The sequence below is a fragment of the Patella vulgata genome, chromosome 1, assembly GCF_932274485.2.
Source record: "Patella vulgata chromosome 1, xgPatVulg1.2, whole genome shotgun sequence".
Classification (NCBI taxonomy): Eukaryota; Metazoa; Mollusca; class Gastropoda; family Patellidae; genus Patella; species Patella vulgata.
In genome coordinates, this window is record NC_065879.2 from 6593799 (window position 1) to 6614555 (window position 20757).

General features: G+C 35.0%; 1 protein-coding gene across 3 annotated transcripts in view; it reads left to right on the forward strand.

Moving 5' to 3' along the window:
* LOC126815283 (beta-arrestin-1) overlaps nucleotides 1–20757 on the forward strand; it is an 84944-nt gene that overhangs the window by 59174 nt on the left and 5013 nt on the right. The window contains exons 5-13 of one of the 3 annotated variants that reach the window (XM_050540852.1): nucleotides 6996–7055; nucleotides 7950–8017; nucleotides 8887–9022; nucleotides 10433–10517; nucleotides 13696–13768; nucleotides 16043–16078; nucleotides 18593–18739; nucleotides 19367–19453; nucleotides 20052–20192. In XM_050540852.1, the coding sequence (XP_050396809.1) occupies nucleotides 6996–7055; nucleotides 7950–8017; nucleotides 8887–9022; nucleotides 10433–10517; nucleotides 13696–13768; nucleotides 16043–16078; nucleotides 18593–18739; nucleotides 19367–19453; nucleotides 20052–20192 (833 nt within the window). The other 2 variants (XM_050540860.1, XM_050540875.1) reach the window with 2 other exon arrangements.

A 20757-nucleotide genomic window follows, 5' to 3' on the forward strand; every position in this document is an offset into this window, starting at 1 on the left:
ACTTTATGCATGTCAATTACTAAAAATGCCATTTAAAGGAGCTAAATCGCTAACATTTGGGACCTAGAAATTAACACAAGTGGGTCGGAACTCATATAATACTGTAATATGGATGTATATAAACTGATATACATTCAATGGTTTCCGTTTTGACTCTAATTTCAAATCAGTTATGTTCCGCGAAATAAGCCAACAGTCTCAATCGAATGCAAAATTCTAGCGCCTGGTTATTCCAGTCTACATACACCGTTTGGTTTGGTGCAATATGTCTAGCCTCGTTCCTCGAGTCTCTTGCTAGAACTGGGGCTGAAACGCATTATGGTACACGATTGGTGTACCAATGGTAAAATGTTTATTTTGTCTTAAATATTGGATATCAGAAGCCCATCTTTTTCCGGTAAGATCACAGCATCAATGTTGATTTAAATTGACAAATAATTTATGTTTTCAATGTTGAAGATTTTGGATGATATTGAATTAGAGACTTTAAACAACATGCTAGTTGTAGCATGATAATAAGAGAATAATTTATCCTATTAGTTATAATTGATTGTCTACATGTACTTAACATTTTTGATAATAAGTGGATACTGTAAACTAATGAAGTCATAAAAATATAACTTATAATTTTTTTGGACATTGTCTCAGTTACATGTACATGTACATGCTGATTTATGGGTTTCTCTCGCTGCTAAACAGTCTACTGGCTGGAGAATTAGATTATTTTGTTATTTTGAAAGCGTACATGTATAACTTAGGTTTTTTTGAAAGCATATATGTATAACTTATAGTTTTTTTAAGACATGGTCTCGGTTACATGTATATGTTGATTCGTGGGTTTTTCTCACTGCTAAATAGGCTACGGACTGGAGAATTAGAGATTATTTTGAAAGCAAGGCCTATCCATGCGAGGGCAAAATAGATGGAGTGGCAAGTTAGTCTATGATGACTGCTTAGACTCCGTGTATTTGAGATCCGTGAGACAACAACAAGGGAAAATGCCATGATCAGGTGATTTTCATCTAATCAGAGCAGTGTCAGAAATCATTCGGACAGAAACCACCATTCTCTCTCCCTCACACAAAGCATCTGTTCTTCCTGTCCTTTTGAAATGAAATGAAATGAAATGGGGTTTAACGTCCTACTGTTCTGCTCCTATACTGGGCTAATGAAGACGGGCATACGCCATACATGTACAGTGTGCTATGAGGGAAATTTTGCCCGGGCAGCGGCACTATCGCCTACTCTTATATTGAATTCCAACTGCCAGGGGATCTTTTATGTGCATTCCAATATATACACGGGACCTCGGTTTTTCGTCCCATCCGAACGACTAGACAGCTGTCTTTGTCAGGCCCTCTGTCCTGCATCACTGACAAGGGGGAACCCCGGCGGAAAATCTGGATGAACTTTCTCGGCCAATGCAGGGCTCGAACACCCGACCTCCAGGCCAATGCAGGGATCGAACACCCGACCTCCAGGCTAGCAAGCCAGCGTCTTACCCACTTAGCCACGTGATCACCCTGTCCTTTTGATCCCATGCTAATACGTGACAAGGGGATGGGTTGCCTGTCCAACCCTTGGGTTTTTCTCTGGGTCCTCCCACAGCTAAATATCCCTATGTGCAAGCGAATTCTTGAAATAAAATGACCAACAGATCTATTTGTTGTTTCATTTTTGTATACTTTTGATGGCCTCTATTGCATGAAGATCTGACCGGTTGTAGTAAAAGGTTGCGTCTGAGGTCGTACAAATGTCTTTAGACCCTATGACATCAGGCAGAATTATTCTTGATGCACCAATTGAAACTCCGTCCACCTCTTTAATTACTAAACTCGGTTGGCTTACCCTGACACAGAGGATTCTTTATAATAAAATTGTCTTATCATTCAAAATTATTACATTTAATACTCCACTTTTCTCTAAATTCCTATTTTATTGAAAAATCTCTTGTTTCCAAAACGGATATCTTGCTCCATTCACAGACCAGTAAATCTCTTTTTCTTCAAAAATGCAAAACGGAATCCATGAAATGTCTTTTATGGAACAATCTGCCTTTTGATATAAAGATGTGTAAAAATGTTGAAAATTTTAAGATTAAACTGAAAACTCATTTATATTGCACACTGAAGGAACCATAATATTCAACTGATGACATACTTATTATTTTTAACTTGCAACTGCATTCTATCTTATTTTGTGTGTAATTATAGTGTTCTTCCTATATTCTATTTGTATAATGTATATGTTTTATAGTTTAGGAGTGACTTGCCAAACTTCCCACTTTAAAATGCTATTGCATTTCAAATGATTTTGAATTTATCCTGATATTACATGTATATATGTCTTTGTAGCTTTAGGAGGGACCTATGGAAGATTAGTTTTTTTTGCAAACGAAATACGTTGCCTCATTAAATAAAGTTTTTATTAGGCTTTCAGACTTTTGTCTGAAAGCCTATTGAGATTACTTAAATTATTATTTATTTTTATTATTATTTTTTTTTTTCGCTGGAGCCTATTTCTCAGTGCCTGTAACAGATACCGATATGGGACCTAATTTTCTATTGGGAAACCATGTGGTGGCTACTTGATAAACTATTTTTGAAACTTCTGCGCAGACCAGAAGTGGCCGAATTTCGTGCAGTGCCAAAAAATTAAAAAACAACCGTAGCTTCGTCAATTCTGTACCTATTTTCATACAAATGACATTTTCAGAAACCCTGAGTCTTTTGTCGGACGATAGCAGTTGAAAATTTTGAAATTTCGAAACTTCGTTGCTGACCTCTAGCGTTTGAAAAATGAAAATTTTGTTTAACAGACAATTTTTGTTATTTTTTAAAATTTTTAAATTTGACGTACATTTTTGGATACCTGAAGACCATCCGATTCCGAGTTATCGCCCTTTATTTCCCAACCCTTATATTTTTGGGAAAGGATGAATCGATATTTCTGAAAGTCCTGGAACATAAAGCTATATAGTCAGACCGCTGGATAAAGCAATTTCAACAACGATCCGGAAACCGGAAGTAGTCGAAATAATATCTGATATTTCGGAAAAAAATAAAAAAATGGATGTTTTGGGGAAAAGCTCGATTTCTCCGTCCAATATCAATGGATTAAACGAATTAAGCTTTCGTTGAGTGGCCCGAGGAATGGACTGTCGTATGATGCCCAATTTATACGGATATTATGACCAAGCAGCAAAATATGACAAGCTGAAAATCAAGTATTTTCTGATTTGGGGCGTTTTTGGACGCCTGTATCTTGAAATCTTAACCGCAACTTTTTAACTTTCTCTATCGTGAGTCCATTCGATAGTCTTGTGAATTATGCCATCCAATAAGACTTTGAAATGTCTGGAATACGTTAAAAAAGGGACTGAAAATCGAAAAAAGTCGAAAAATCGTGAAATTTTGCAAAATGCTCTATTACTTTATTATTTAAACAAATTTTTACTAAAAGATGACAGATTCGGATAGCTGACCTAAGTACGATTCTAACGATGTATAATATGTATTGAGTTATTGAAATTTAATTTTTGATATTTTGACATTTTTGCATTTTTGGCACCTTTGAACATAGGATTTCTCAGGGTCATTTTATCTGATCAGATAATGTAATATATCATTACAGAGCCCTGCCGCTATTTTATTGCCCAAACTGGTTATTAAAACTATTCCGACAATAATCTCCATACCGGAAGTATTCAAAAAATGAAAAAAAAAGGTTAAAAAATTGTCGCTCTTGCGAAAAGCTGGATTTCTCGGTCAGATATTATTACCGGACCAAAAGAAGTAAAGTGTCTTTGGATAGCCCCATTAATGGACTATTATATGGCATCTCAATGGTACGATTTCGATGGTTAGAAAATAAATTGTGGTACGCCGAAAATCTAGTATTTTCTGTTTTTGGGGCCTTTTTAGATGTCTTTTTCTCGAAAACGACAACTCCGATTTTTCTTAAACTTTTTTAACGCAGCGTCCTATGGGTGGGCTATGGCGTGAGTCCAACAATAAAAGCATTGAAATAACATAAGTTGTCCAAAAAGAGCCTCAATCTTGAAAAAAAGTTGAAAAATCCTTAGATTACTGAAAATGATCTTCTAATTTTCTTCCTTTGGAAAACAGCTGAATGGATTATTCTGAAACTTCTTGTACAGAAGGTAAGGTAACCAAACAACTTGTTAAAGCTATCCCGACAATGATCCCAAAAACGGAAGTAGTCGAAAAAAATTTGGATATTTTGAGAAAAAAAACGCGTAAAAATTAATAAAATGGAGATCTTGCAAAAAAAGTGATTACTACGCCAGATTTCACCGAATCAAAACAACTAAAGTGTCATTGGATAGTTCGAACAATGGACAATCTTATGAGATCTAAATGGTAAAAATTCGCGGGTTAGGCAATACCGTATTTTTCGGTGTATAAGGCGCATGCGTAGATAAGGCGCAGGGCGACTTTGGCAGAGGTGTTTCAGGAAAAAAAATATGCGTGGCTTAGGCGCACCCTTTCCCAGCGCGTGTGAAACTCGTGCCATAACATATGTGACTCAAATCCACCTGCGATCTCCAGTAACTAGGTCAATCTCTATTGTTTACAGTTATAATAATTACCGATATTTAGCCGTATCAAGCTTTATATAATTATATTTCTTTATGAAATAAATTGCTTTTGTTACATTTGTTTATATAAATTATAACACGCAATTGCATTATTGCATAACTTTCAGCTGTAATTCTGTTGCTCGTACGGTAGTGAAATTGTCATTCAAGTCCCGCCCACAACAAACATGGCCGTCTATTACATCGTGTTAAATTCGTGAGTAATTGTCTGTGATAAATGAATCGGTTTTGATGATAAACAAATTAAATAATACCTGTAGAAATAATATATCATGATCAGCTACTCACAACTTAAATCCTGACTACCGGTAAAAGAGAAACAACAATTCCAGTTTACTCCAAGTTATGCAAACAACTGACAAACGATAGCGTCTGTTGCCCCGCCCACTCCACGCGTCATGACAATACCCAGATTGTAGCCATTTAGATCTATCAGTAAAATAATACAATAGCATTTTTAATACCAATCAAAAAAACAATGATTTTGTCAACTACAAACAACTTCATAAAGAAAACGGTAACAACTCACTGGTAGATAATTAACTATACCGGTAAAATAATACAATAGCATTTTTAATACCAATCAAAGAAACAATGATTTTGTCAACTACAAACGACTTCATAAAGAAAACGATAACAACTCACTGGTAGATAATTAACTATACCGGTAAATTATAACAATGGGCCAATCACTGAATCCATGTTGAATGAAAACCGTCGGTAACTTAAAACGGTTACTAAAAGACAGTCTTGCTCAAAGAAAACACCCCGATGTATATAAAACACCAGTGAACATTCCATCATTCTTAAAAATTATTTATTCAGAATGGCTACGAGACGAACCGCTTATACCGCTAAGGAGAAGTTGAGGGTAATTAGTTACGCTGAAGCACACGGTAATAGGGCCGCGGGTCGTGAATTTAGTTTGGGGGAGTCAAACGTGAGACGTTGGAGGGCGATGAAGGGGAAACTTACCGACATGAAACCTATTAAAGAAGCGAATAGGTGGAGCGCCGCACGTTATCCTCAAATTGAGAGAGAATTGGTATTCTGTCAGTTTAACTGTAATCCCGCCCATTAACGCTGTCATTGTAACAGACAATACCCATAGCCTATGGTATCATGGTATTGAGCGTGTGCTCAATGGAAATTACCCTTCTAATAGCCAATGAAAACTCTTTGTCTGTCGTAAGCCCCGCCTTTTCGTCAACTTGACTGATATCACCGTTGACGACACACTGTTTGGATTGCGACAGTGGCTAACTGTACCGGTAAACGGATTAGCAGAAATATATGTCATCAAATACGCAGGAATAATAGAAATATTAACGAGAATTTTGCAGATATTGTTAGCACTGTCGTTTATGACTAACGGTATACGGAAAAGCCGGAATAATAGAAATATGACTAACGGTATACGGAAAAGCCGATACCGTATCTTAAATGGCCGCCATATTTATTGCACGAAAAATGACGACATCGGAATGTCGGAATAGCAGAAAAATATGTCATCTAATTATTTACGATATCTTTGCAGATATTTTAATAACACTAAACCGCTATTGACCCATATTGTTGCCACTGTCGTCTATGACTAACGGTATACGGGATATCGGTATGGGAAATGGCCGCCATCTTTATTGCTGTTGTCGATATGATCAACTTCAGACCTCGATGTTGACACACAGAAAAGCCAAGATTTGCTTAATACTATGTATTAGGCGCACCCCTTCTAGAAAATAAAATACCTGGTAAAAAAAGTGCGCCTTATACACCGAAAAATACGGTATATAATGGAACGCTGAAAATCTATTATTTTCCTTTTTGGAGCCTATTCAGACGCTTTTATTTCGAAAACTTCTCTTATTTCCTTTCTTAAACTTCTGTTACTTAGAGTCCTAACGGTGGTCTATGGTGTGAATCCAAATTTAAAAGCCTCCATATAGTATAAATGGTCCAAAAGGGCCACAATCTTTGAAAAGAAGTCGAAAAATCGTTATATCTGTAAATCTGCTTCTAATGGTATAAGGAGGTAAAACTGTCCAATGGATCTTCCTGAAACTTCTGGTACAGGAAATTAAGTTCCCATACCACTTGTTAAATCTATCCCGATAATGATCCGTAAACAGGAAGTAGTCCTCTGGTTTCCTCCCACTGCTAAAGACCCCTTCGCGCAAGCGAATTGTTGAAATAAAAAAATTAAACCATACGTTAGTCCCGAAATGACCTAGTTTGTGTCGAGTGGACGTTAAACCCTATTTCTGTTTCTCTCTGTATGTTATTATATATTTTGTTAATGATGTATATGATTGTATGTTATTATATATTTTGTTAATAATGTATATGATTGTATGTTATATTTTGTATTTTGTAGATGCCACCAAATGCACCTGCATCTGTTACATTACAACCAGCGCCAGGTGATACGGGCAAGGTAGGTAACTCTAATATACAATATTTGGGGTATTTTAGGGACAGACATCGGTACATGTATATTTTTAGATACTAGATGTTAATAATAACATCACAAATACACAAAAAAAGGGATTTTGCCTGACATAGCTAGAATTTGTGCCTTATTTCCAGGCTTGTTTGAACATTTGTTGTGATTGGTAGGTTAAATCAGAATCGTGAGTCTTGTCAAATTTTTTGTGTTCTTTTACCTGATTCTCAATAATATTAAGAAAATAAAGACGAGTGGACCAAGCAACTGTGACCTAAGTAACATGCCGGGGAGACTGAAATTAACTTAGCTGTGAAGAGTTCCACATTTAGCGTGCCAGGAAGGGATCCGAGTACAGTTATTTTATAGTGATGTAAATGGTGCACTGCCTGGAACAGTTCCGATAACTAAATGCTTATCGCGACCCATCTTCAATAAAAGGCTTGATCTCGCTTTAACTTCCTAAATCTTATCAAGGCCTTCACGTAATACCCTGTATATTTCGCCACTAATTTCGATTGGGTAAAAGCCCAGCTTGTGAGCCTATCAAAGACCTTGATTGTCGTGAATACCAAGTCTCGCGCTTTTAAGCTAAAATGTCTACATGTGATAAACAGGTGGCAGAGTTCAAGGTTCGTTCAATATCAAGGTTTCTGTGGAGGTCGCTATGTCACAGCCTTTGATTGAACGCTACTGTTCATATGTCTGTAGATAACGTAGTTATAATTTCGGGAATTGTGATGTAATCTAGCAATGGCCAGATGTTGTAAAACTTGCAGTCATTGTTTCAGGAACATGGTCGCGGCCAAGTGTAAACAAAGCCATAAGATATGTTTAATGTGTTATAAATCCCATTTCTATTAATATTGAATGTTTTTATTGTAGCCATGTGGAGTTGATTATGAATTAAAAACTTTTGTAGCAGATAACGTTGATGAAAAACCACATAAAAGGTTGGTAAACTTTCATTCTTTTAATTTCTTAACCATATATTTTTCCCGCCGAAAAAAACAAAACTTATCTATTAGGTTTTTTTCAGTAATTTTTATTTACATTTTACTTTCAATATATACATGTATGTATAAAATTTTGGTGTTACAATTTAAAAAATTCTTTTCTGCTTTGCAGAGGCCCCTTTTTTGAAAGCTTGCCATGGTTAAAAAAGAATTGCCATACAGGAAAAAATTAACGCCAAAAATTTCGCCAGATTGAATATTTTATTGCCAAAATTATATTTTTATCACAAATGATGGAAATCTTAAATTATAATAGGGAAATATGTTAGGCCCAGAATGACGAGGTTAGTGTTATGTGGACGTTTAACAGTTATCACCTGGTACATGTAAATACTGACTACCATAGAACAGTGAACAGGTTATAGAAAAGGGATCTTGTTTTTACATTGAGTTTTCTAGCCAATCTTCTAAGCCACTTCAGGAAACTACTGCTCCCTTTAGCAACTCAACCACCTATGTCACAGAACTAGTTCATAGCTATTTCTTGAAACTAGTGCAGTTTGGGACACTAGAGCGAACTCTAGTTTCTGGTGGTCCAAATTCTGAAGGGCTAAACCTTACATCTCTTTCATTCAACCACCTTCAAATAAATGAATTTAGCCCATGTTTTAAATAAATGATTTTAAATGAATGATTTTAACCTATGTGTTTTAAATGAATCATTTTAACCTATGTGTCTCAAATCAATGATTTTAACATGTGTTTTAAGTGATTGATTTTAGTCTATGTGTTTCAAATGAATGAAACTCTGAATTTAAAATATAGTCATGTTGATTTTGTGAAGCTTTTAATTTCTTGTACTACAGGAACTCCGTCCGTTTGGCCATCCGTAAACTTACGTATGCCCCAGAAGAACCTGCTCCACAGCCGAGTGCTGAAAATGTGAAAGATTTTATGATGAGTCCCGGGAATATCAGACTAGAAGCATCGCTAGACAAAGAGGTATAGATATGTTAAATCTTGTGTTGATTTTCTGTATTACGAGGGGGTTGGATGAGTCAACTGGCGCGGTTTCTTTTCCCCGGTTGTATGTGACAAGGAGAGGGTCGACTGTCCAACCTTGTGGGTTTTCTCTGGGTCATCCGGTTTCCTCCCACTGCCATAGACCCCTACAAGATGTACAGCAAATACTAAATAGTATCTTCCATCCCAATTTAATTGTTGAAATGAAAATATACTGTGTTATAAAAAAAACATTTTCTGGGGCCTTTCTGGGGTTCGGTGGTCGAATGACTAATGCATGCACATTTGATCACAAGGTCTGTCATTGAGTCAAGTGGCGTGGTTTCAATTCCTCGTGGGTTTTCTCAAGGTCCTCTGGTCTGTCATTGAGTCAAAGGCTGCATCGTTAAAATATTCTAATTTAAATACTTCAACAGATTTACATGAACTATTTATTTCAAAAAATATAAACCTCCTTATTGATTTCCCTGATCAAAGGGAAGTAATTCCATTAAGTACCATAGGCTCAATTATCAAGTACATATTGCTATAAGGAAATGACAAGGATCTTTTGCTTATTTTGTTTAAAGATATTTTAAGTCCATTCTTTCATGAATGATAATTACACTGTGATCAATCTATTAATGAGAGAGAAATTACTGAAATTTTACTGTATTAGTGTCCGAGATGAGAGGAACTAGTTTTTATTGAGCGGATGTTAAACCTCATTCTATGTTTTACTTCTATCGTGAATATATGAGACCAGTTAAGAATTTACTCTACTTTCAATCACTGTTTATTTGTGAAATATCTTTGATCTAGAAACACAAAACTTTGCACACATAGTTTATTATTGATGTATTTGATACATTAAAACAACAAAAGTTTTATAAAGGGCTATATTTTAGATAAAATAAAGAGAACAATTTTGAGTAAATTCTGAAGTTAAGTCTGAGAACTCGGGGCCTGAAGACTGATGTCCTGATTACCAGAAATGATTAGTTCAGTCTGACCCCGAGTTCACAAAGCATTCTCAGACTTAACTTCAGAATTTACTCAAGTTTCAATCACCGTTTATGAAAAATATCTTTGATCCAGAAACACAAAACTTTGCACATAGTTTCTTATTGGTGTATTTGATACATTAAAATAACACAAGTTTTATAAATGTCTATACTTAAGTTAAAATAAGGCAAACAATTTTGAGTAAATTCTGAACTTAAGTCTGAGAATGCTTTGTGAACTCGGGGCCAGATATAATTCGATTCCAGCCTCGTGGGTTTTCTCCGGGTCTTCCCGTTTCATCCCCTGCTAAAAACTCCTATGTTCAAGTTACTTATTGAAATAGAATTGAACCATATGTTGTCAAACTACATGTATTTTATTGAATAATTATGTTTTGTCTTCCAGAAATATTATCATGGAGAAAGTCTGAATGTAAATGTGCTAGTCGATAATAATACAAACAAGACAGTGAAGAAAATCAAAATTTCTGGTAACAATTTACAGTGTTTGATTTGAACTACAGTTCTTGAGATTTCTTACTTTCAAAATCAATCTGATTTTAGATTTGCAAACAAAATTTAACATTAATTGTTCTATTTGATCACAAGAACTAATTGTTGTTTTGGGGACCTCTTGGCTGGTTTGTAAGTGTCAAAGGTGGAAGAGATGTGTAGCTGATAGGCAAATATTCTAATGTTCTATAGACTTTCGATTTCCCGGTTATACGTGGCAAGGAGTAGGGTTGCCTGTCCAACCTCGTGGGTTTTCTCCGGGTCCTCCGGTTTCCTTTCACTGCTAATGACCCCCTATGCCCAAGCCAATTATTGAAAAAAATCTTGTGTATTTAGCACTAATTTCTATCTTCATTCAATGTCAAATCTTTGTTTAAAATTCATCAAATCGTTTAAAATCACCAAAAATCATCTGATTTGTACTTGTGTCAAGTTTAAAGCTGACCATTCAATTTTGATAATGAGTGTCCAATTTAAAAGCAATTCATTTCTCGATCACTGTTAAAAATTAAAAAACCCAATTGGACTTTCATTATCAAAATTATTCAATCAGCTTTAAACTGGACACAAGTACAAATTAGATGATTTTTGGTGATTTTAAATGATTTTTACTAATTTTTAAACAAAAGATTTGATATTGAATGAATGTGAAAGAAATTGGAGCTAGATTAAATGATTTTAAATGATTTTTAAACAAAGATTTGATATTATACCAATCTGATTAAAACACAGATCCAATTTCGTTTCGTTTTTATAGTTCAAAATTTCGATTTTACTTGTCTTTATTACACTAGGATCTGGAAGCGTTGTTATTTAACTCGTGTTCTGCTTGAAATAAGGGGTCAACCAATCAAATGGTCTGTCGAATCGAGCGTGTGACCTTTTTTGCGCAGAACTGTGGGTAGACATTAGCGGCAATAGAAATCAAAACAAAGCAAAAGTAGGTAAAAAATACATGGCGGTCGCTAATTGGTTAATCGAATGACTGACGTAATCGGGTCAAATGTCGCTTGCTTGGTACCTGACGTCATAGAACGTGAACTCCCACTATAACTTGTTAGATCATCATGTAGTGTAGGCCATTGAAAGTATAAAAAACGAAACGAAATATAGATCTATATTTTAATTAGATTGATATTAGACAAATGTGAAAGAAATTAGTGCTAGATACACAAGATTAAATGATACCTGGGTTACAGTGTATCCCACTGTTAGGATGTTTTAGGAGTCCAGACTCGTTGATAGAGCATGTATAAAGATTAATACTCGATCTCTAGAATGTCTCTAAACGTTACATAATGTTGGTTGAGAATGTTCATTAGGATTTGTCATCGTGTTTTCCACTGCCTCGTTATGCAGGACTGAGAACCTGGCAATTAACAGGGTCTAGGTTGTTCGGACGGGACAAAAAATCAAGGTCAAGGGTACTTTTATTTTTACACCAACATGATCACTTAAAAGTTTTCCCTCATAGCACATTGCATGGTGTATGCCCATCTTTATTAGCCCTGTCGCTGCAGAGCAGTAGGATGTTAAACCCCATTTCATTTCATTTGACTAAAAAAAAAAATTGATTTAGCATATTTAAATTATAGTTTTACAATGTAATGAAATCCAGCTGTATGTTAATACAATGGCCTATGAATCTGTTGCCGAGGACGATAATGAGTAAGTCTAAATCTGACTGTCACAGCACTGTCACTTTACTGTCGTCGACAGCGACTTCACTTTGTTCACTTGTTTCAAACATGTTCAGATATCCTTGTCAGTAATAAACATGTTCAGATGTTAACAGTCCTGTTTATAATAAACATGTTCAGATATTAAGTCATGTCAGTAATAAACGTGTTCAATAGTCATGTCAGTAATAAACATGTTCAATAGTCATGTCAATAATAAACATGTTCAGATGTTACAGTGATGTCTATAATAAACATGTTCAGATGTTACAGTGATGTCTATAATAAACATGTTCAGATGTTACAGTGATGTCAATAATAAACATGCTCAACAGTCATGTCAGTAATAAACATGTTCAACAGAGTCATGTCAGTAATAAACATGTTCAATAGAGTCATGTCAGTAATAAACATGTTCAGATGTTACAGTGATGTCAATAATAAACATGCTCAACAGTCACATAAACATGTTCAGATGTTTCAGTGATGTCAATAATAAACATGCTCAACAGTCATGTCAGTAATAAACATGTTCAACAGTCATGTCAGTAATAAACATGTTCAATAGAGTCATGTCAGTAATAAACATGTTGAGATGTTACAGTGATGTCTATAATAAACATGTTCAGATATCCTTGTAAATAACATGTTCAGATGTAAATACATGTTCAACAGTCATGTCAGTAATAAACCCAGTGTTTTACTAAGCTTTTTAACAAGCCTAATCTAAACTATATTACTGTGTCCAGCCAGCATTTAGAAGAGTGTGTTCCATACATACAATGAGCAACTTATTTTTGCGTTATCTATATATTTTAAGTAAAATATTGTTTGTAAAGCAACAAAAAGGTATTTTCTTACCTAGTTTGTGCAAATGTTCTATTTAGTATAGACTTACTGCATTGTTCGGAACACACTCCTCCAAAAGTTTGCCTCCGGACAGACTTCCCACATTAATTGTTCGTAACACTCACTTCCGGTACGAGATTAAATACAGTGTATGTGGCATTGGAAACGGTTTATTTTCAGTAAGCAGACCTTTACTAATAAGGGTTGGGGGGGAGGGGGGGTAGATGGCCGAATGGTTAGCACGTGCGTGCTGTATCATAAGGTCTGGCATTGAGTCAACTGGCGTGGTTTCGATTCCCCAGTTTTACTTGACAAGGAGTAGGGTCGCCTGTCTAAACTTGTGGGTTTTCTCCGGGTCCTTTGGTTTCCTCCCAATGCTAAAGACCGCTACACGCAAGTGAATTATTGAAATAAAATTGAACCATATGTTAGTCCCGAAATGGCCTACTTTGTGTCGAGTGGACATTAAACCCCATTTCTCTCTCTCTCTCTCCCATTACTAATACTGTACTAAGGGATTGTAATACAATGTTATTGTGGGGCCCCATCAATATTTATTTATTCATGTCTCACTGATCACTCACTGTATATATTACTATTCATGTTTTTCTCTCTTGTTTGTGTCTAGTGCGCCAGTTTGCCGATATTTGTTTGTTCTCTACGGCACAATATAAATGTACTGTCGCAGAACTCGAAACAGAGTAAGTCTTTAGTTTTATTTGTTTGTTTGTGGAATTCGAATAAGCATAATCACTAGTAGTAGAACCGAGATCTCAGAACTTTCTTCTCTTCATTCAGGCCTGACAAAATGTCAGGCACTAATGAAATAGTACCTGACATTTTCAACTTAGTGTCTGACATGTATTAAAGACAAATCAGTGCTGGACAAAATGACAGGCACCAGAGGAATTGTGCCTGACAAAGCCTAAATCTTTGCCTGACATTGTCTGTGACCAGTGCCTTATTTCCATTGATTCACTAACATTAGTGGGGTTGAATGGCCGAATGACTAGCGCGTGCACGTTGTATCATAAGGTCTATCTTTGAGTCAACTGGCTTGGTTTTGATTCCTCGGTTGTATGTGACAAGGAGTTGGGCGGCCTGTGCAACCTTTTGGGTTTTCTCTGGGTCCTCTGGTTTCCTCCCACGGCTAAAGACCCCTACACGCAAGCGAATTATTGACATAAAATTGAACCATGTGTTAGTCCCGAAATGACCTAGTTTATGTCGAGTGGACATTGATGATTTCCATCCTTGAAAGTTAAGAAATCGGAATTGCCTAAGGATTGAAATTGAATCTGTGCGTTTAATGAATCTGTTAAAATACATCTGAGTTCAAGGGATAGAAGTCTGTTAAAATTCAACAGATATAACTCCCAATAAGTCATGGCCACATAATTACAGTCTGTTCAATTAATTGATACATTTTATATTAAGATCTTCTTTGGATATTTGAAATGTATTTAATTGAAAATTTGTGCATGTATTTTTCCTGAAGAATGTTTTGAGTTATCTTGGGATAACATGGTTGTCATACTAACATTTATAAATGCTCATCTTCTTGTCATTTTGTCATGTTTTATTTTTGCTTCAAGATCGTAATATTGTTATGTAGAGCCTCTTACTATTGTACGTGTGATATTGTCATAACAATTATTAACATCTTTTTCTTATTTTCATTGCTGTTAACCCTTTAGACACCGTCAGTAAGACTGTTCTTAAACTTTTTTTTATTAATTTTATTTTTTGATATTTGGTGTTAGAAACATGACTAGTTTATTGGTTTAGGTCTTACTACAATTTTTTTAAGATAAAAAACCACTTACTTTACACTTGATGATGGAAATGGAGATGTTGGATGGCCGAATGGTTAGCTGTATCATATGGTCCTGGGCTTTCTCTGTGTCCTCCGGTTTCCTCCCACTGCTAAAGACCCCTACACTCAAGCGAATTATTGAAATAAAATTAAACCATGTATTTGTCCCGAAATGACCTAGTTTGGGTCGAGTGGTCGTTAAACCCCATTTCTCTCTGTCTATTTGTTGATGGAAAGAAAATTAAAACACATATATAATCCTAATCTCCCAACTGTCATATCAGAATTATTGTTGACGAAAAGAAAATTTAAACAAAATTGAAGATAATTTTTATTTCTCTCTCTCTCTTTGCTCTTGATCAATTAGCTGCTGTGAGCCTATATGTTTGGTTGCTAGGCAACCTATCTTTAATATTAATACACCATTACATAGAAAACTTTTTCCTAATGTTATCATTGAGCTTTACATTGCATGATGTTTGAAATTATATGTAGTAAATTCTAATCTAGACCTTGTCGATTTGTTTGTTGTCTAATCTCTGGCTTGGAAATTGGGATTTGCTGCTTGCAATTTTCTTTCGTCGGTGGTTCAACTCCAGAAATAATACTCTTGGATGTAGACATTTTTGTGAAGGAAAGGGAGATAATCTGAGGTGTTTCCTCTTAATTTTCATTGACCACCACTCACTTAGTTAGTCTCACAATGATCTATACTAATGTCCAAAAGAAAGTATACACTGTGCATTTCGTGCTGCATCAATCAAAGTCGTTTTCCATCGTATGCAGCATTTGGGTACAATGTCAATCTGTTTCGCTTTTTTTATTTTGTTTATAAATATTGAGTTTGGACGCAAGAGACAAACCCAGTAAAGTTTTGTTGAATGTTTTTAATCAAAATAAAACTTAGTCATATTTTTAATGTGTATACTTTCTTTTGGACATTAGTATACATGTATCATTGCTGACGTTAAAAATCATTCATTTCTTTAGAATTTAATATGCAACACACATCATCTTTCACAGTGCTATTCCGAACTTTGAACTTCAAATGTTTGTAGAATTTTGAGATTTCTGTATAATGTGCATGTATGAAATTAGAAATCTCACACCACACTTTATGTAATGATTACGAAATTTGATTGGGACTGATTTTCTGTAGATCTGCTTGTCATCATGTTGGAGGTGTTTTCCCTATGTAAGTAGATTGCTAGACCCCAAGTATTATGCTTAGATTCCACACCTATAGTCAAGATATATAAAAATATATATTTTATATTCCATAAAACCCCAGCATGACATATACCATAATTACAAACATTTAAGTACAAAATTATTTAAATTGATCACAAGTATAAAAATTATTTTAATTGATCACAAGTATAAAAATTATTATAATGGATCACAAGTACAAAAATTATTATAATGGATCAGAAATACAAAAATTATTATAATGGATCAGGAATACAAAAATTATAATGGATCAGAAATACAAAAATTATTATAATGGATCACGAATACAAAAATTATTATAATGGATCACAAGTACAAAAATTATTATAATGGATCACAAATACAAAAATTATTATAATGGATCACAAGTACAAAAATTATTATAATGGATCACGAATACAAAAATTATTATAATGGATCACAGGTACAAAAATTATTATAATGGATCACAAGTACAAAAATTATTATAATGGATCACAAGTATAAAAATTATTATAATGGATCCACAAGTACAAACATTTTCATAATTGATAAGTTCCAACTAAAATTTCTCTTGATTTCATGGTCACATCTTTAATTGTCTCTTTAATTAAGGTAATAATCTTTTTTAACACAAATTTGCTTAATTAGATTATACGTTAAATAGTGGATGTTTTTGACTTAAGATATTTTTGAACCAACTGACATGTTGGGGCTACAAATATACTGTATGCAATTGATAACCCATTATAGGTTTTATTCTTGAAAACTGTGTTGTTAAAACCTGATCCAAAAATTTACTGTCAGGAAAGAAACAATACTTACTGCATATTACTAGATGTACTAGAATTTTAAGTTAAAAATGTTATAATATTGTCTCTTATTAGGGCAAAACATTTATTTTTCAAAGACAATTTTTTCCTGAATAATTCTTAACATGGTTTTTTTTTTTTTTTCAAATACAATCTGTTTTTTCTCTTTGATAGTTTTGATTTGAAATGAAACAAGGGCTTTTTCCTATCAATTAACAATGCTTGTAGTTTATGTTAGACTTTCATGTAATCTACATGTATTTAATCCATATGGTACTCATTTTATCACAGCTTATAATTGGTTTATTCCTTTGCTTATTATTTATTTATTATTAAGAGCTTTTACATTCAGCTCAGCACCTTGTGTTATATAACCTATTGCACATCTTACATATATTTGTATCATTTTAATCTTGACAAATGAGTCAGGAAATATTGAATATGTGCCAATGGAATGTATTTTTAAAAAATTATGAATGTGTATGTTGAATTTTCATTGCCATTTTAAGCTGGAGAAAATCCCATTTGTCTCAAGCGTTAAAAGCTTAAAAGTGGCATAATCTCCTGATTCTTTATTTCTAGAATTAAATGTATAATATTTGTTTATGATTTATCAACATTATTTGATGTTTTAGTGTATTATCTGTGTAATAATATTTAATATCGCATGTTTGTCATACATATAGTAATAATTATTCCATAAATCAAAATATTAATTAATATGTAGCCTAATAAAATATCAGGCTTATTTTTGGGAGTGTTGGAAACATTCAAAATTATGTCTCGAGTTGAATACTTTCTAATACTTTTGAAGGATAATTTCTTGAACATGAAATAAAGACAAAATAGCTTAGCCGCATGTCCATTGATCAATTATTCAAGTCGAAAATTTAAGTCTAAGAATCGCAGATCAATAATTAACATCGGCGAATCAAAAATATCTGTGTTTACGGTTACCTCACCCAAAACTTGTTTCTCCCATTTCCCAGGTCCTTTAAATCGTTATTGGCATGGTTTTCTGCAGTCAAATTCCAATGAAAAAAAATACTGGTATTTGTAACCCCAGACCAGCATAAGTTTCTGTATTTTTGCTCTAATGAAGCTAAAATTGTTAGGAAATAAACAATTAGGTATCCATGACAAAAAAACACACTCTATATCCCCAAAACGACAAATTCTTACGACCCCCCCTCCCAAAACAGTATTTACAACACCAGACCAGCATAAGTTTCTGTATTTTTGTTCTGTAATGAAGTTAAAATTGTTAGGAAAGAAGCAATTAAGTATCCATGACAAAAGAACATGCCGTATATCCCCAAAAAGTGTCACCCCACCCATCCCCTACGGAAATAAAATTAGAGACCAGGGTAACAAGATCAACCGTCACTGATATGGGGAACAAGTAGCCATAAACATTGGAAAATTTTTATTTGGCCACACAAAACTGTTTCCTCTGAAGTTGGAAAAAAAAAAAGAATTCATGGAGCTGTGAAAATGATTGATCTATCTTGTTCGTAGCAAGCTTCACTTTGATACAAACAATCAAAAAACAACATTGTAAAATGAAGCTGTACTAATCTAGTATATTATGTGGCTTCATATTTATTGTAAGCTTGAAATGCTATGCATGTCTTTAGTGAATAAACTGCCACTTGTATATTATTACTATATATGTTTATTTTTTGCAGGGAAGGATTTCCTATTCAACCTAGCCAGACAGGATTTTGTAAGGTGTACCATTTGACACCATTACTGGCTAATAATCGGGATAAACGTGGACTAGCATTGGATGGAAAGCTCAAACATGAAGACACAAATCTAGCATCATCTACAATGTAAGTTGTGATCGTAGTATTCATCATTGAATTGGTGATTAATACTCAGGAGGGCTGATAAAGCTTCTTGGAGATGTGTTCCCCTTCCCCCCGCCCCTCGAAACCATATTTCCAGGTTTTCTGTTCCTTGGCCACTCCGGTCATGCCTTTGATCAATTTTCTTGGCAATGTCGCAAGCAAAAACAATGAATTGGTGATTAATAGAATTGTTCACAGTTCTAATACTCAGGAACATGATCAAGTTTCTTGGAGATGTTTCTCCCTCCTCCACGCACAATATTTTCATGTATTCTGTCCCTTGGCCACTCTCTGAGGAGGCCAAATCAAGCTGCGTGGAGATACCACAATCAAAAACAAAAATTACAGTGTTTTTAGGTTTTCTGTACCTTGGCCTCTCTGATGCCTTTTGATTCCCGGCTTGTACATGACAAGTATTAGGGTCGCCTGTTCAGCTTTGTGGGTTTTCTCCACGTCCTCTGTTACCCCCTACTGCTAAAGACACCTACGCGCAAGCAAATTTTTGATATTAGTTTAAATCATGTCAGCCCCGAAATAACCTCATTTATGTTGAGTGGACATTAAACCCCATTTCTCTGTCTGTCTCATGCCTTTGATATTTTATTCCAGTATGACAGATACAAGTCAGAAAGAAAGTCTAGGAATAGTCGTATCCTACAGAGTTAAAGTCAAACTTATTTTAGGTTTTGGATCAGGGTGAGTTGTCTTATCTTTCATATGCTGCTAATAACAAGTCCATGTGCTGCAATCATATCGTATTTTAATATCCAGAACTTCAAGTAAGTTTCACGCTTTCAAGGGAGTGCTGACTAAAAACTCCAAGTGCTTTATCATTTTGATAAATTTTAAGATTGTGATATTGCAGACAAGGTTGTTGTGAAACTGTTTATAATTTCGGCTTAAAAAGCTGCTGATAAGGTCACACCAATTTGAATTTAGTTCTTTGGGAAGAGGGAGTTGCAAGGTCTGTTAAGTAGAGTGGTTTCAATTCCGGGCTTGTACATGACAATGTGTACAGGGGACCTGGTTTTTTTGTTCTATCCGAACGACTATTTGTTGTCCCTTGCCAGGCCCCTAGTCCTACACCACTGACAAGGAGGAATGGGACCTCCAGGTTAGCGAGCCAACGTCTTACTCACTGAGCCTCGGTGGCTTCAACCACAAAAGATCCTACACATAAGCGAATTATTGAAATAAAATTGAACCACGTTAGTCCTGAAATGAAAAGGTTTGTGTCAAGTGGATGTTAAACCCCATTTCTATGAATTTATAAAATGCATATTGTATGTTTCAGTGACTTATCGGTAGAACTTCCATTTACCTTGACACACCCGAAACCTCCAGAGAGCCCCCCTCCTTCCAGAGCTGCCAGTCTTGTTCCAGCAGAAGGTGGCGATGCCCCTGTTGATACCAATCTCATCCAACTTGATACAAAGTAAATTCTTTTTCGTTTTAATAAACTTAAGTCCGATATATAAGCTATTTTACATTTTGGAAGGTATTTAATTTTCCTGAACTGCCTCAAGGAAACACTGAACCAGCAAGAAAGACAAAACTGTATTTTAAGTAATGGATTGAATGTGATTCTGTATAGTTCAACTATGGCTGGTACAGGTCTCATGGTTCAGATCATTTCATTTCTTGTTTAAGTTGTCCTTAGAGCCGGGGGGGTTGGATGGCCGAATGGTTAGCACGTGCATGCTGTATCATAAAGTCTGCCATTGAGTCGACTGGCGTGGTTTCGAATCCCCGGTTGTACGTGGCAAGGAGTAGGGTCGCCTGTCCAACCTCGTGGGTTTTCTCTGGGTCCTCCGGTTTCCTCCCACTGCTAAAGACCCCTATGCGCAAGCGAATTATGTAAATAAAATTAAACCATATGTTAGTCCGGAAATGACCTAGTTTGTGTCAAGTGGACGTTAAACCCCATTTCTCTCTCTCTCTCTTTCATTTCTTGTTCAAGTTGTCCTTAGAGCCATCAATACAGTGATACTTTTCTTCTA